We start from the raw sequence: 13214 nt of genomic DNA on the forward strand, positions 1-13214 counted from the left end.
CCCGGACGTCAATAATCGTTGCACACTACACAGGCATGGCGTCCTTCACTCAGAGGCACAAGTGACACATTTATCGTTTACGTCCTGTGGTAGCTTTTTTATGATTTTAATTTTATGTAGCTGTTGGAATAATCAACAAAATGGCGACCAGGACCGTGTGTCAAATTCTGCAGCGCCGTGAGTATCCGTTAGCTAACGTGCGCCAGCTAGCATTAGCATGTGAGCTAGCGAGGTTGAAATGACACTTTGTAGCTTCATGGTGCTTTACTCTAAATAAACGTCGACATTTACGTAGTATAGGACAATAACTAACTTTAATAAATGTGTTAATAATACATTAACGATAGTTCTGTTTCAGTAGGTGTCACAGTTAGCTTTTCCAGTTAGCCAGCACACAATTAAAAGTGGCGTAGCCGTTATTAATCTAAGCTAATAGTGTACACCTGTGCTTTTCTGCTGAAATGACAAAATGGCCGCTGTTAAAACGGTTATTTTCAGCTTTGACACAACACAGGCGGTGTAGAAGTTTATTACAAGTGATAAGATGTTTTATGGTGTATCTACTTGTTTTTTTATTCCCAAAATAACATATAGAATTTCAGTTAGCAAGCTGCTAATGTACATACTCAAAGCAGTGTAAACTTATTGTTTAATACTGCAATAAAATTATTTAAAAGCTTTAACTTGGCTGCATGTATGATAACGAGCATGACCTTATCCATGACAGTATGTGAAGCTGCAATGGCGAAACCAGTCTGTAAGGGAGTGCTCGTTACTAATGAGGGGTGCTAAACAGGGTGTGCATGTTTTGAATAATTTAAAAATGACTTGGGAGGGACTTTAGTTTTTATTTTGTCTCAGGGGAAGGATTTGCAACTTTAAATGGTTGTGCTTTATATTTATTGTAAATACCCTCTGAACCCCAAAACCTGTTGGTGGGTTTGAAAGGCCTGTTTTCTTTAAAAATCGTCTAAATTACAGCCTGAAACTGTAAAAACTTGAGTATAAAATAGTGATATGTCATCAAACTCACTTCATTTCATGTGCCTCATTTATAATACAACCAAAACTAAACTATTTGCACTGACCAGACCCTGTAAATACATTAAAAGCTGCGCTCCTGCATGTGTGACATGTAGGGTTATTGACAAATATGGTAATTTATAGTATAGGGAGAGTCATGCATTTTTTCCCAGTCACTCAGGGAGGCTCAAGAAAGAATATTAAAGATAAAGTTAAAATAAAATTTAAAAAAAAAAGTCACATCCCACCTTCATCTTTCTTTGATAAATACAGAACAGCCCCTAAATATCTTTTAAATGCTTAAAAAGCTTGTTAGGATGGTTGACTTGCAATATTACATTAAATTAAATACTCATCCCGACTTTTATCCAATATGGGTCAACTCCAGGAGTGTTACATCAGCAGCTATGCAGCTGTTTGTATTGCTGCATTCAAGTGCTCTTAAGATGGTTAAGATTGAAGTCATCCTTTCAGTTTTGGTGCGTTCATGAGCTTTATGTGGTCACGTGGAAACAACATGGACGCTCCAAAAAGATGTGTTGTATTTTATTGCTTAGAGCATTTTGTCCTACACTTGTTGCTGCACCACTACAACCTCGATAACTACTAAAATCTTGCTTTACCTGACTTTAATGCTAATTAATAACATTTCTAACCAATCTATGTCGCTCTGCGTGGACAGCAACATGTAAGCCAAGTGCTCACTTCTGTTAAACTCCACACCCCCATTTTGACACACAGGCTTTCTGTCTCTGTCCAGACAACCCTGGTGACATCACTACGACACCAATGACATAAACAGTACGCTGCTGTATGTAGGAATCTCCAAGTGATGAGAGAATCCTCTGCTACTCTCTTGATTCTTTTATCAATCCTCTCCCCCTCCACAGGCTTTGCATCCTCTGCAGCGGCTGCGCGGCCGCCGGCTGCTGAGGTCCGCAGCCAGCGCAGTGCCCTCTTTTCCAGAGAGCAGGCGAGGCAGAGATCTCTCTACCCCCGCATTGAGAAGATAGAGGTGTCCATGCAGGGCCCGGGGCTGGACGGTACCCTGCTCATCATGAACAAAGGAATGTCCACTCCACTGAGCTGTGCTAAACGTAAGTACAAAGAAGTGTGTGATTCACATGACTGTATGCAGCACAGTCCACAATCTGTAAGACACTAGACCTCTTAGCTTCATTTGCACGTATTAATAATGTATTGCGAGATGTTTTGTTATGAACAAATGCTAGTTTTGGACTCAGACAAACTCCCTGTGTTTCCCTCAGATCTGACGGAGCATCACGTGACCAACTCGGCTCTGGCCCTGGTGGACGGGGAGCCCTGGTCTCTCCACCAGCCCCTCACCCACTCCTGCTCACTCACCCTGCTCACATTTAAAGACAGCGATCCAACACTGGTCAACCAGGTACTCTTACAACAAGACAATCTTTTATTTAACAGGATTTCAGATTGTTTTGGATGTTTAGAATCTCCTGTATTTTCTTATTTAGAGAAGTGAGAAATCGAGGAAGGTTCAGGACTTTCATAAATGTTCAAGAAGACAAAACAACGAGTACAGTTTCTCCCTATGTTTAATTCATATAGTCGTGTTGACAAGATTTCCTGGCTGTCCGATAAAAAGTCAGCACGTTTACATGCACACAGTAGTCAAGCTGAGCTCATAGCTCGGCTCATCAGTCAAGTCGGACTTTTCTTCTTGTCTGAGTGTACATCAACTGATCAAGTGATATGAAAAGGGTTTGGGACCTTCACCTCTTGTCTCCCCTCAGGCCTACTGGCGTTCCTGTGCTGCCTTGCTCGGCCAGGTGCTGGAGACCGCGTTCAAAGACGACTTTACTGTGGAGCTGCTGAGCACACCAGAAGTGCCAGGTAAAGACGTTTCTCTTCACTCATCACTGACCTGTAGAATTAGGAATCTCTGCAAGAGTTAGATGCAGTGTCCGTCTTTTCCTCTTCAGATGCATCTGTTATGTTTGAGTGATATTACTGAGGCTGATTAAACATAATTCCTGGCAGCTCATTTTCTTAGTGTTTGAAACAGACATGTTGGGCTCTGATGAGAGGTCGTGTGATGCTGATTTGTTTCCATGTAGTCATTTCAGGAGCTTTCTGCTGCGATGTGGTGCTTGACCCTCAGCTGGACTCATGGACTCCCTCTGAGGTAAATCAGATGCCCTTTTTGGATAGGAATTGTGCAAATTTGCAGGAAAGCCCAATCAGTCTTTTTTCAGCATTGGCAGTATAAAAACAAAATCAGGGAGTGCAGCAAAATGCCACCTGCCTACTTTTGTTCATACAGAATGCGCCTTTTTCGGGGCAATGGGGGGCGTGAGCAAGTGACAAAAAATGTTGCTCAGCGTGTGACGTAAACAGTGACATGGGAGGGAAGCCGTGGCTGGTCAGTCCTTCGGCGATTCTCTCGTAAGTCGGCCCGTTCTTCACCGTCCCCGTCATCTGACAGTTAATGGCCTCTTCGTTTGCGAGGACAAGGAGGGCGCACAATTCCTTGTCTCCCCAGTTGCTCATCTTTACAGTGTCTGTCAGGTTTGTGTTTCCCTCTTGCTACTAGCTGCTCGCTAATTCCTGCTATCAGCTGTTTCCTGTTTATCCACCGCCAGTGGCTCGCATGTGCAGCGTCATCAACAGCTCCTCCCACAAGTCTTCAACAGCCCCTCCCGTTGCGGAAGCCCGCCTCGGTCTGTTTAAACTAAAAGGGTTCCGCCAATATGACTACTCTATGAGGCGGAAAATTGGGCACCTCGGATCAACTCGCCAATCCGGCTCTGTGTGTCTAAACGCTCGCAGCTTGCCGGCAAAATGGCCCAACATTCGGCGTCCAGGCTCAAAACCTACTTTTATTCATCAGGGTTTGAGTCCCCCAGTGTGGGTTTCCCAGATGCGTACCTGTGTGTGTTGTGTCTGTAAATGTGTGAGTTGTGTGTTTAGCATTTTATTCCTTTTGTGCACCACTTTGGTCGACGTGGGTCGTTTTTAGATGTGCTTCATAAATGAATTTGAGTTGAGGTGACAGTCGAAGTTTACAGAATTCAGTCAGAGAAAGCACACACATACACACAGGTGGTGTGTATGAGTTGAAATGTATTGATAGTATATTTGTTGCTCATAGGTGGCAGCATTCTCTGTGTGCATGTGCATGTTTACAGCCATTTGTAACCATGTACATGACTGCAGCAGGATCACAGCTCCAACCATTAGAGGTCAGCAGAAACTGACAATTTCCAGCTGATGTAAAGTCTCTCATTGAAGAGATATTCCATCTTTTGTTGACTCCTGAGACAGCTGTGTAAAGCTGGACTGTTGTTGACAGACAAAGAAACTTCTCAAATCACTCCTTCAGTCATGATGTCATCATTTGGCTGTAATGCAGTTGTTCTTTTAGTGTTGTTTTAACACCTTTTTTTTAAACTCTCCCTAATGCTGTATTTAGCCTTTTGGCAGGAATGATAGTGTCAGAGAGTCTTGTTGAGTGCTGGAAGTATCTCACATAAATGAGTCTTTATTTAAATGTTTTGTGTGAGAAAGAGAGACGAGAGTGTGACTTTTTATTGTCACCTTTAAATGAAGTTTCTATTTGTGACCAGCAGTTGCAGGGGAGGAATGATTCACAGCTTTGGTTTGTTGGATTACTGAGCTCTTAACTGTTACCGTATCAGATCATTTGTGAGTATTTGTAATCTGATCTGGCTGTGTTTTTCTGCAGGAGACGTTGCGGTCTCTGACCCGAGGGGCCCAGCAGCTGCTCCACCAGGACCTGGCCTGGGAGCCTCTGGAGGTGGCGCCCTCTGTGGCGCTGGAGGTCTTCTCACACAGCAGGTAGACTGATTTCTCATAGCTGGTTTTCAGCTGTTTTGTCCTTCTTTTCCTCGTGTCTTTGTTTCCTTTCCATGCATTTCAGTATATTCAGGAACACATGAGCTTTTCCTCTGTGTCTCCCAGGTTCAAACAGGAGGAGGTGGAACAAAAGGCGGCGCAGAATCCCAAAGGCAAAGTGATGCTCCACAGGTGACTTTTCACGCACACCATCATGTCCTGCTGGCATGTTTCCAGTGTTGTCTGTCACATGGATCTTAAGAAAGGTGTATATTGTAGCTCCCATCATCATTCTTTGTTTGTAGATGTGGTGACCATGTGCTCCTGAGCGCGGGCCCCCTGGTGGCCAGGACAGGCCTGTGCTCCCAGTACGAGGTCACAGCCCTCCACAGCCTGGGAGAGGGACACTGGGGCCTCCACCGTCGAGCGCAGGGCCTCTCCCTTCCTCTGCAGCTGCAGGTGCGGACGTGTGTGGAGTTTGAGTCACGTTTTTTATGTGGAAACATATCATACTTACATTTCTTTGGCACTAAAATGTCAAATTCAAAGGAGGAAATCAGTTTAAAATGGCATCGACTGGCTCCGAGCTTCAGGCAGTCACAGGTTTTAATTACAGTGGCAGAAAAAAGTCAATTTAAAAGTGATTGTTTAGCAGTCTGTGGTGGTTTCCCTTTGAGATTCTTAATAAAACCGCCGGTGCCATGGAGCAGATTATACGTGGCATTTGATTGTTCTTCTTATATCAAAGCTTGTCCTTTGTGTGGCACAGTGAAAGCACTTTATCTGCATGTGCCTCATCGTCACGTTGTCTCCCTCTGTGCAGGCTCACCACACAGTCTGGAGGAAACTGAGGCAGCGGGCAGAGAAACTGGTAAGAACAGCAGTTTATTTTTATTTTTTTTACCTCACACAGGCGTCCAACAGCAGCGACTTCAAAGCCGAAGCATGGGGGCCAACTTGGGGAAGAAGGGCTGCTGGTGTTTTGGGGCAGTGGTCTGGTGTAGATGACGGATACTCGCCAGAGGTTAGGATTTAACACAGCTATTTTTACTGCTTCACATTCGTATTTTGGCAATAACAGAGAGGAGACGCAACGTGGGCTGCAGTGTTGAGGAAAAAGCAGGTCTCATCCTCCCAATGAAGGACAAACTGCTGCTTTCTGAACTCCACATCAAAGACACAGGCACTAACTCGAGATCCAAGGAGGAAGTATTTTTAAATCTCTCCAGGTTCAAGGCTCTCATTCTAGACGTTGAACATCGTGACACTCAGATTGATGCACAGTTGAATCAGCTCTGTGTGAGCATAACCAAGTTCGACTCTAAAGGAGAAGCATAAATTCTTCAAATTCAAACTAGGCTACGAGTTAATTTTGGATGGAGCCATCTAGGCGAAATATATTTTGCTCCAGCCTTTCTGGCATCCTCTGTGCATCACTGATTGCGTAATGAGAGAAAAAAAAAGACGTACTCATTAATAGACACACTTGATTTGGCAACTGATGACATGCGGTGCTCCGTGGCCTACATTTTATTTTCACAGAGATTTGGTCATTCAGGGATTTGATATAGCACTTTATTAAAAACAAAAGCGTGGACGTCAGAGTTGGCTCGACATTAGAAGCGGAGGATATTGGGATCATGTCTTCCTGGAGTTTTTACAAGCGCAGGATTAGCATGCAGACGTGCTGCAGCTACAGGACGTCACTTTATGGTCTTAGAGGACGTTGCTCCATAGCATCACCTGACACACTGATGTTTGCCGTGTTGTGTGTGCACATGATGTGTAAAGAGAGCATGCTGTCCTGTCCTCTGTGTCCCGTGTGTTAACAGAGCATCACTACCACTAATCAGTGCAGCAGCTATAAACTATAACAGGCCTCTGAAGGACATTTATACCGCAGTGTCTTCAGTATATGACGACAAACCAAGGCTAATGTGTATGATATCCTTTTCATAACAGCTCACACTGATAGGCAAAGATCATGGAGGACCACAGGGATGTTTTCATTCTTCTTATAAAACCAGATGTCAGCCTGTCTTGTCATGCAGGAAAAAAATATTAGCTATAGATGTCAAGCTGCGGACTGGAGGTGCTTCTGTACTGCGACGTATTGCCCAGTGAAACAGAATATTTGAGTGGTGTTCAGTTAAGAGAGGGACTTAAACCTTTGCATATTATTGGACTACTAAAAAGTGGGCGGGGTTAGAGTTTAGTACGATACAGTGCTGCAGTAAACTGCAGGCTACACACACACCTCCCTCACCCATTACGTGTCGCCGCTGAAACATTAACTTATAGCCTCTCTCTGGCGTTTGTGCAGCTTTATAAAACTCTTGAACATGTAATGGCCCCTTAATTAGCAAGTTGACTTTATATAGACAGCATATCTTTTCAATTTCTCCTGACATTGTGTTGTTTGGTTTGTTCACCGCTCCGCGACATGCGCGTTAAGGCCCAAACATACTCGGGCAGAACATACGCGGAACGGATTCCGCGGAGGTCCGCGTGGAGTCCAAGCGGACGTCCGCAAGCCCTGTGCACGCAAAGCTCAGATTTTACGACCGCGCGGACTCCGCTCCGTGCACCAGTGACTGCTCGGCATGTATTTTTCACATCTCGGGGATTTTTCACGGACATTTTTACAGGAAACTACAACGCGGAAGTGCGCTCGACTATGAAAGCCCAAATGACTGCGGACATTCCTCGCGGAGTCTGCTCTGCTTATAGTACGCCCGAGTATGCTTGTGTCGAGCGGGCGGAGGCGTTGATCCCCCCCCCCACCCTCCGCTCTCTCACTAAGCAGCCTCCCTCTGTCTCCTCTCACTCAGCCTCGTTCAGCCTCGATCTCGTCAGCATGCTCCACACACGCGCTGTCTCCCCCCCACACCTTGCGATTGCATCGTCATTTAAAAAAGACATTGTGAAACAACCCTTCTATCACCGATGGGCGATCGGATCGCCCATTGGCACAACCCTAGATGCTGGTTGGAAATGTAGATGGCTCGCAGCTTCCTGTTTAAAATAGTTACGTATGCGTGAACGTAACCAACGCGGGGACATAGTGAGTGGTGTCCCAATTCCTAGGGAAAGATTTCTACCCCTACCCCTCATTGCTTCATTTTGAGGGCTTAAGGGTAGTAGACAAGGGGGGGTATTGAGATTGGGCCTAAATTCAACCTCTGCCACATTGTTTGGGAAAAGGAAAAAAAGATTTTTCACACTGATTTCCAAACACACACATCTCGTCCTCTTTTTCTGCATATTTCTCTGTCAGTTATTACAACCCACAAATAGTGATGTGCCTGGGTCTCCTACTGAACAAAATGGGTCTTACTTTTGTGGTCTGACCATCATTTTACTAAAAAAATATGAGATTCATGACACGTGCACACTGGCTGATTTTATTCTTACCACCATGTGTACGTTAGTCAATCAGAATCATTCTAAATTGACTGGCGTGTGCCCGCTATACAGGGAAATCTTTTTGCCCCGGAAGTTTACAATAAAGAAAGTGGTGAAGTTGTTTTCGTACACACATTAAGGCCTGTGAACGTCTCCGCAGTCGGAAACTGCTGATAAGCCGCTCGTCATTCTCTGCAAACATGTTGGTCTCTGATGCGCTGTCTCATGAAGGCACAGGCTGTGAAAGCTTCCAGGAAGGTTAGATGTGCCATCTTGCTTGGAGGTAGATCTGACAATAGACATACCCTGCATGTCTATGAACAGGTTACAGATTAACCAGTTAGCTTCAAATGAACATATGTGCAGTAAAAACTGGGACAGTCCAATTTCATAGTTGCCAAGCTTGTGTTTCACCAGGCATTGTATTTGCAGGTGAAACAGAAAGTGAGGCCTGCTGAAAGGTCACTAGTGAGTCCTCACTGCATACTGTAGGAAAACTGAGTGTGTGCAAAGTATGGCAAGCATCGTAGGTCAAAGTTGAACCTTTTTAAGCTGTAATAATTTAACTGTTTGTCCTTGTTTTCTCTTTAGAAGAAGTTAGGAAGAGAGAAATGCCAGACTATTTTGAAATGGTTGAAAACAGTTCAGCTGGTTTCTATTAATATGTTGGCAAGAAATGTAGACACACTTTCCCCAAATTCGAATCTTCTTTGGCGTACAAGAAAATCTTTGAGTGCTTGAATTGGATTAAATGTGCTCTGGAAAATAACAGGAACACTTTCCCATCCAGTGCGGTGCTGTACAGTCGCTCTGCAACACGTCAACTTTGTGTGGGACAGAGACGTTGATTCAGCTCTATACGACAAGGCTGTTGTGTTATTCTATGTTATATTGTTGATGTTATATTGTTGTTGTTGTATTAAGTCATGTTTTTTGTTCTCTGTATGTGCCACCATACAGAAACAGGATTTTAAAAGCAGCGATGCGTGGGCGGCGTGTCTTCTGAGCCGGCTGCAGGCGGTAGGGAAGCATGTCCCCCGTCTGCCTCCAGCTGGCGCTCAAAACACAACCGCCCACGCCACAAACAGATGCCTCCACACCTCTCCAACATCTCTGTATATATGTTCTTTTAAAAGTTTTTACTTGTACTTGATCAAACCCTTACCAAAGACGAAAAAGAGGTCAGAGAGAGGATGTTAGCGCTAATAAAAATAATTGTTAAAGTAATCATGAACATATGTGACTTTGTTGCACAGGTTGAGGTCCCGCGACCTGAAGAAGCGACTCCACCTGCTCCTCCTGTATCAACTCCACTGTCTGACCAGCCAGTAACGACCTCTGCGTAACCTTCCACACACACATACACACCTTCACATGTATCTGATGTAATATTTGTTCAATAAATGTGTAAAAATACGAGACAAATCACTTCTACTTTTCTCATTGTTGCGCTGCAAAATGAAACTGTTCTGTTTATTAAAAGAAGGATTTTAACACTCCCGCGGGAAAGGTGCTTCACTTTATAGGTGCTGAGAAGAGTGAGAGAGAAGAGTGAAAATGGGATTGCGTGGATGTGCGCCTATGTGTCAGCAGTTTGCCTAACAACAAACGCGGAGTGTGTGTGTGTGCGTGTCTATTAGCTGAAGGTCAGGCAGCAGTGCAGCTGTTGTGTCTATCACTCGTCAAACAGGTGGCTCTCAATCCTCAGAGGGTGTGCGGAGTCAAGTGTGAGCAAGCCCTGACGATTGGAGCCATGAGGCACTTTGTTTTTCCTTTTTTTCCCCCATGATTCCAGGCGTTTTGACACATTAGACACAACACTCCAGGTTCATGCCAGAGATAGCTGTCTTCTCAGGCAACCACATCCCTGCCACTGCACATGATCGATGTTATGTAGCTTTGAATCACTATCTAAAACAGTTTGGTACCACCTTCCAATAAGACACCTATTACAGAGCTTTAGGTTGTATTTAATAATTATTTACGAATGCTTTACTAATCATATCGAAGCCCTTAATAGGGCTGCCACGATTAGTCGACTAATCGATGACTAATTGCCTATTAAAATAATCGGTGACTATTTTAGTAGTCGACCAATCGGTTTGAGTCATTTTTCATAGAAAAGTACTATAAAAGTACCCCAAAATACTCTTACTGCAGCTTCTTACGTTCAGATATTGGCAGCTTTACACACTCTCCCATGACGGTGAACTAAAACCCTTTGGCGTGAGTACGAAACAAGACATTAGATGACGTAATTTTGACGACTTTTTTCAACATTTTAACACATTTTTCAATGAAATGATTAGTCGACTAATCGAAGAAATTATCGACAGATTAGTCGACAGTGAAAATAATTGTTAGTGGCAGCCCTAGCCCTTAATAAGTGCAACTTATTTGGTCACCAGAACTCTTGACAAAAAGTCTTGACATTGCGGATGTCGTGCTTTATTGTGACTGTTAATACTTGTTATTCAATGGGAAAGAGGTGAGTAGAGCTCAAACAATGAACATTTTTGTCTATTGACAAAATGTGAACATGCGACTATTTTGCCTCAAATTGTAAAGAATTGCTTAGTGGTGTCTATTTTCTGGCATATTTTAGACCGTATATGTTGATCTAGAAATCTGCTAACTCATTGCCAAACTAATTGATAATTAAAATAATGGTGAGTGTGAAACGAAAATATCTCAATCGCCCTCTCAACTCTAGACCAGCCTTCCCATTAAAATGGAAAAGATTAGCCTGCCTGTTCACCCACAGTGCAAGTTTCTAATCAATACATAGACTGTTGCGAAGGTGATTGATCCAGCTATTAACCATCTTCTTCCTGAAGTCCTCCCTGCTGCCTTCTCACTAGCACTCATAGTAGCTTGGACATGAAATACTAGGGAGAACACTTTAGTTAACGGCAGCTCCTTTCTAAAATGTAATAGTTGTAGTGGTTGCTGGCAATTATTTAAGCTGTAAGTATATTTTTGCTGCTAGGGAAATGTTAATTATTGAGTCTAGACCGACCGATAATGGCCTTCGTCTGTGGACCTGACTTTTACATCACAGAGGAGAGGCTGTTTGATTATTTAAGAGACCCTTAAATCCGTTACAATAAGCACAGAAAACTGCTCTTTTACTCATAAATTCCTTGGATTCTGAAGAATAAGGCTGGAGGTAAAAATGCAAAAAGTCCGAAAATCTCAAGCAGCTCGCTTAGGGGATTCAGTGCCAACAGGATGAGCTTAAACACTCTTGGTAACCCTGTGTCATCAGGCTCTGGCTCGTGTCCGTCCATGGCAACAGCAAAGTTGTCCTGCTCAGTTAATATCTCGTTCTCGGATGGAAAAGCTTTGTTCAGCTCCTGTTCTTGTTCAGAGCGACAAAGCGTTCGTGGTAGAATGGGCATGTGGGGTTCTTCCTTTTCATTAGGTTCTTCTGCTGTTTCTGCGTCTCGCTCGTTTTGTGATTGCGAGGCTTCGAGGTTTCCCATAAGGCTGTCTGCATTTAGCATCGACGTCCGTTTTTCGAGCCACTTCGACACGTGTTAGCAGATGGGACATGGGCCACACTGAAACATCAAAGTATACATCAAATACATGTTTCCCATGATGTTTTTTTGTCATCTTAGGCAGTTCTTATCACGCTACTGTTTGTTCAGGTGTTTGTCTTTCTGAAAAGTTTGGTTTTAATTAGTTATTTAAAGCGATAAAAAGGGGGTTTGACGTTAAGATTGACAGCCGTGCGTGCCTCGATAGAGCGGTTCAACGTCCGATCACTCCTTATCCATCTTTATATAGAGTTTATGGTTGAGACACAAATGTCTGCTCAACAACATTGTTGATTTTGTTACAAAGCACAACCCAGAATAAGCAGGGACGTCTCTCAAAAAGACGTCTGGATGGCAGCATATGTTACTCCAAAACCTGTGGGTACATTTCAGCATTCATGGTGTCTTCACAGTTGTGCAGACAAGCTCGGGCCCGGTCTGTGATGTTTCTGGATGTTGCTCATAAATAGCGTTCGCTTTGCGTGGTAGCATCCGAACAGTGGTACTGACAATGGTTTTCGTGTTCCCGAGCCCATGTAGTAATACCCTTTATACAATCACGTTGGTTTTTAATGCAGTGCAGTCAGATTTCTCCAGATTCTCTGAATCTTTTGATGATATTATGGATTGTAGACAGTAAAATCCTGAAATTTGAAGCAACTGTGCTTTAAGAAAAGTTGTTCTTAAACTGTTGGACTAGCTGCTGATGCATTTTTTCAGTGGCGTACCTCGTCCCGTCCTTTCTTGTTTCATAACCGAGCCTTTGGAGGATGCCCCTTTCATAACCAGTGGTGTGGTGGAGGGTATACTCAGGTATACGGGGTATACCCACTTCTTTTTCTATCCAGTTACAGTATACCCATTGTAATGTATAGGAGAGTACGCCCACTTCCTCATCAGTAACCTACCTATCTACCTAGTAGCACACCCACCTCATCAATTACCACTACACCACTGTTCATAACCAATGATACTTAATATGTAACCAATGAACTGTCTACTGTTTTAGGTGGTTTTTAGGATACTCCACAATTTTCCTCGTCTTTTGTTGCCCCTACCCTAACTTTTTGGAACATTTTGCAGGTAACAAATTCAGAGTAAGTGTTATGAGTTTCAGTATAGGCTGGAAAGGTAGAAAAACAGATAACTGGTTGCTCTGTGTTGTAGAGTGTAGATCCAAAAATGTATCGGGTGCTCTTGGAAAAAAAAGAGGGAACTCCAAAATACTGCAAACAGGAAAAGAATCCAGGCACTCCAAACAAAAATGAGAATGAAGAAGGAAAGATTAGATTAAAAAGGCTTTAATATAATAGCCAACTCATTAAAAAGCCAACATGTTTTTTAACCTAATCTTTCCTTCCTCATTCTCATTTTTGTTTGGAGTGCCTGGATTCTTTTCCTATAGGCTGG

The 13214-nt window shown here is 43.5% G+C and overlaps 1 protein-coding gene across 1 annotated transcript; it reads left to right on the forward strand.

Moving 5' to 3' along the window:
• Nucleotides 1-6: 6 nt before the first annotated feature.
• mrpl39 (mitochondrial ribosomal protein L39) lies at nucleotides 7-9687 on the forward strand. Its single transcript, XM_033615443.2, has 10 exons — nucleotides 7-177; nucleotides 1914-2120; nucleotides 2292-2431; nucleotides 2796-2895; nucleotides 3120-3187; nucleotides 4748-4860; nucleotides 4984-5049; nucleotides 5163-5316; nucleotides 5681-5728; nucleotides 9519-9687. The coding sequence occupies exons 1-10, from the start codon at nucleotides 141-143 to the stop codon at nucleotides 9606-9608; spliced, it is 1023 nt and encodes a 340-aa protein (XP_033471334.2). The 5' UTR covers nucleotides 7-140; the 3' UTR covers nucleotides 9609-9687.
• Nucleotides 9688-13214: the final 3527 nt, after the last annotated feature.

This window comes from Epinephelus lanceolatus, chromosome 24, assembly GCF_041903045.1.
Source record: "Epinephelus lanceolatus isolate andai-2023 chromosome 24, ASM4190304v1, whole genome shotgun sequence".
NCBI classification, from domain to species: domain Eukaryota; kingdom Metazoa; phylum Chordata; class Actinopteri; order Perciformes; family Serranidae; genus Epinephelus; species Epinephelus lanceolatus.

Coding starts and splice junctions, on each gene's coding strand:
- mrpl39 (XM_033615443.2), top strand. CDS start 141: ATGGCGACCAGGACCGTGTGTCAAATTCTGCAGCGCC. Junction 2,432..2,795: donor ATCCAACACTGGTCAACCAG/GTACTCTTACAA, acceptor GTCTCCCCTCAG/GCCTACTGGCGTTCCTGTGC. Junction 5,317..5,680: donor CCCTTCCTCTGCAGCTGCAG/GTGCGGACGTGT, acceptor CCCTCTGTGCAG/GCTCACCACACAGTCTGGAG.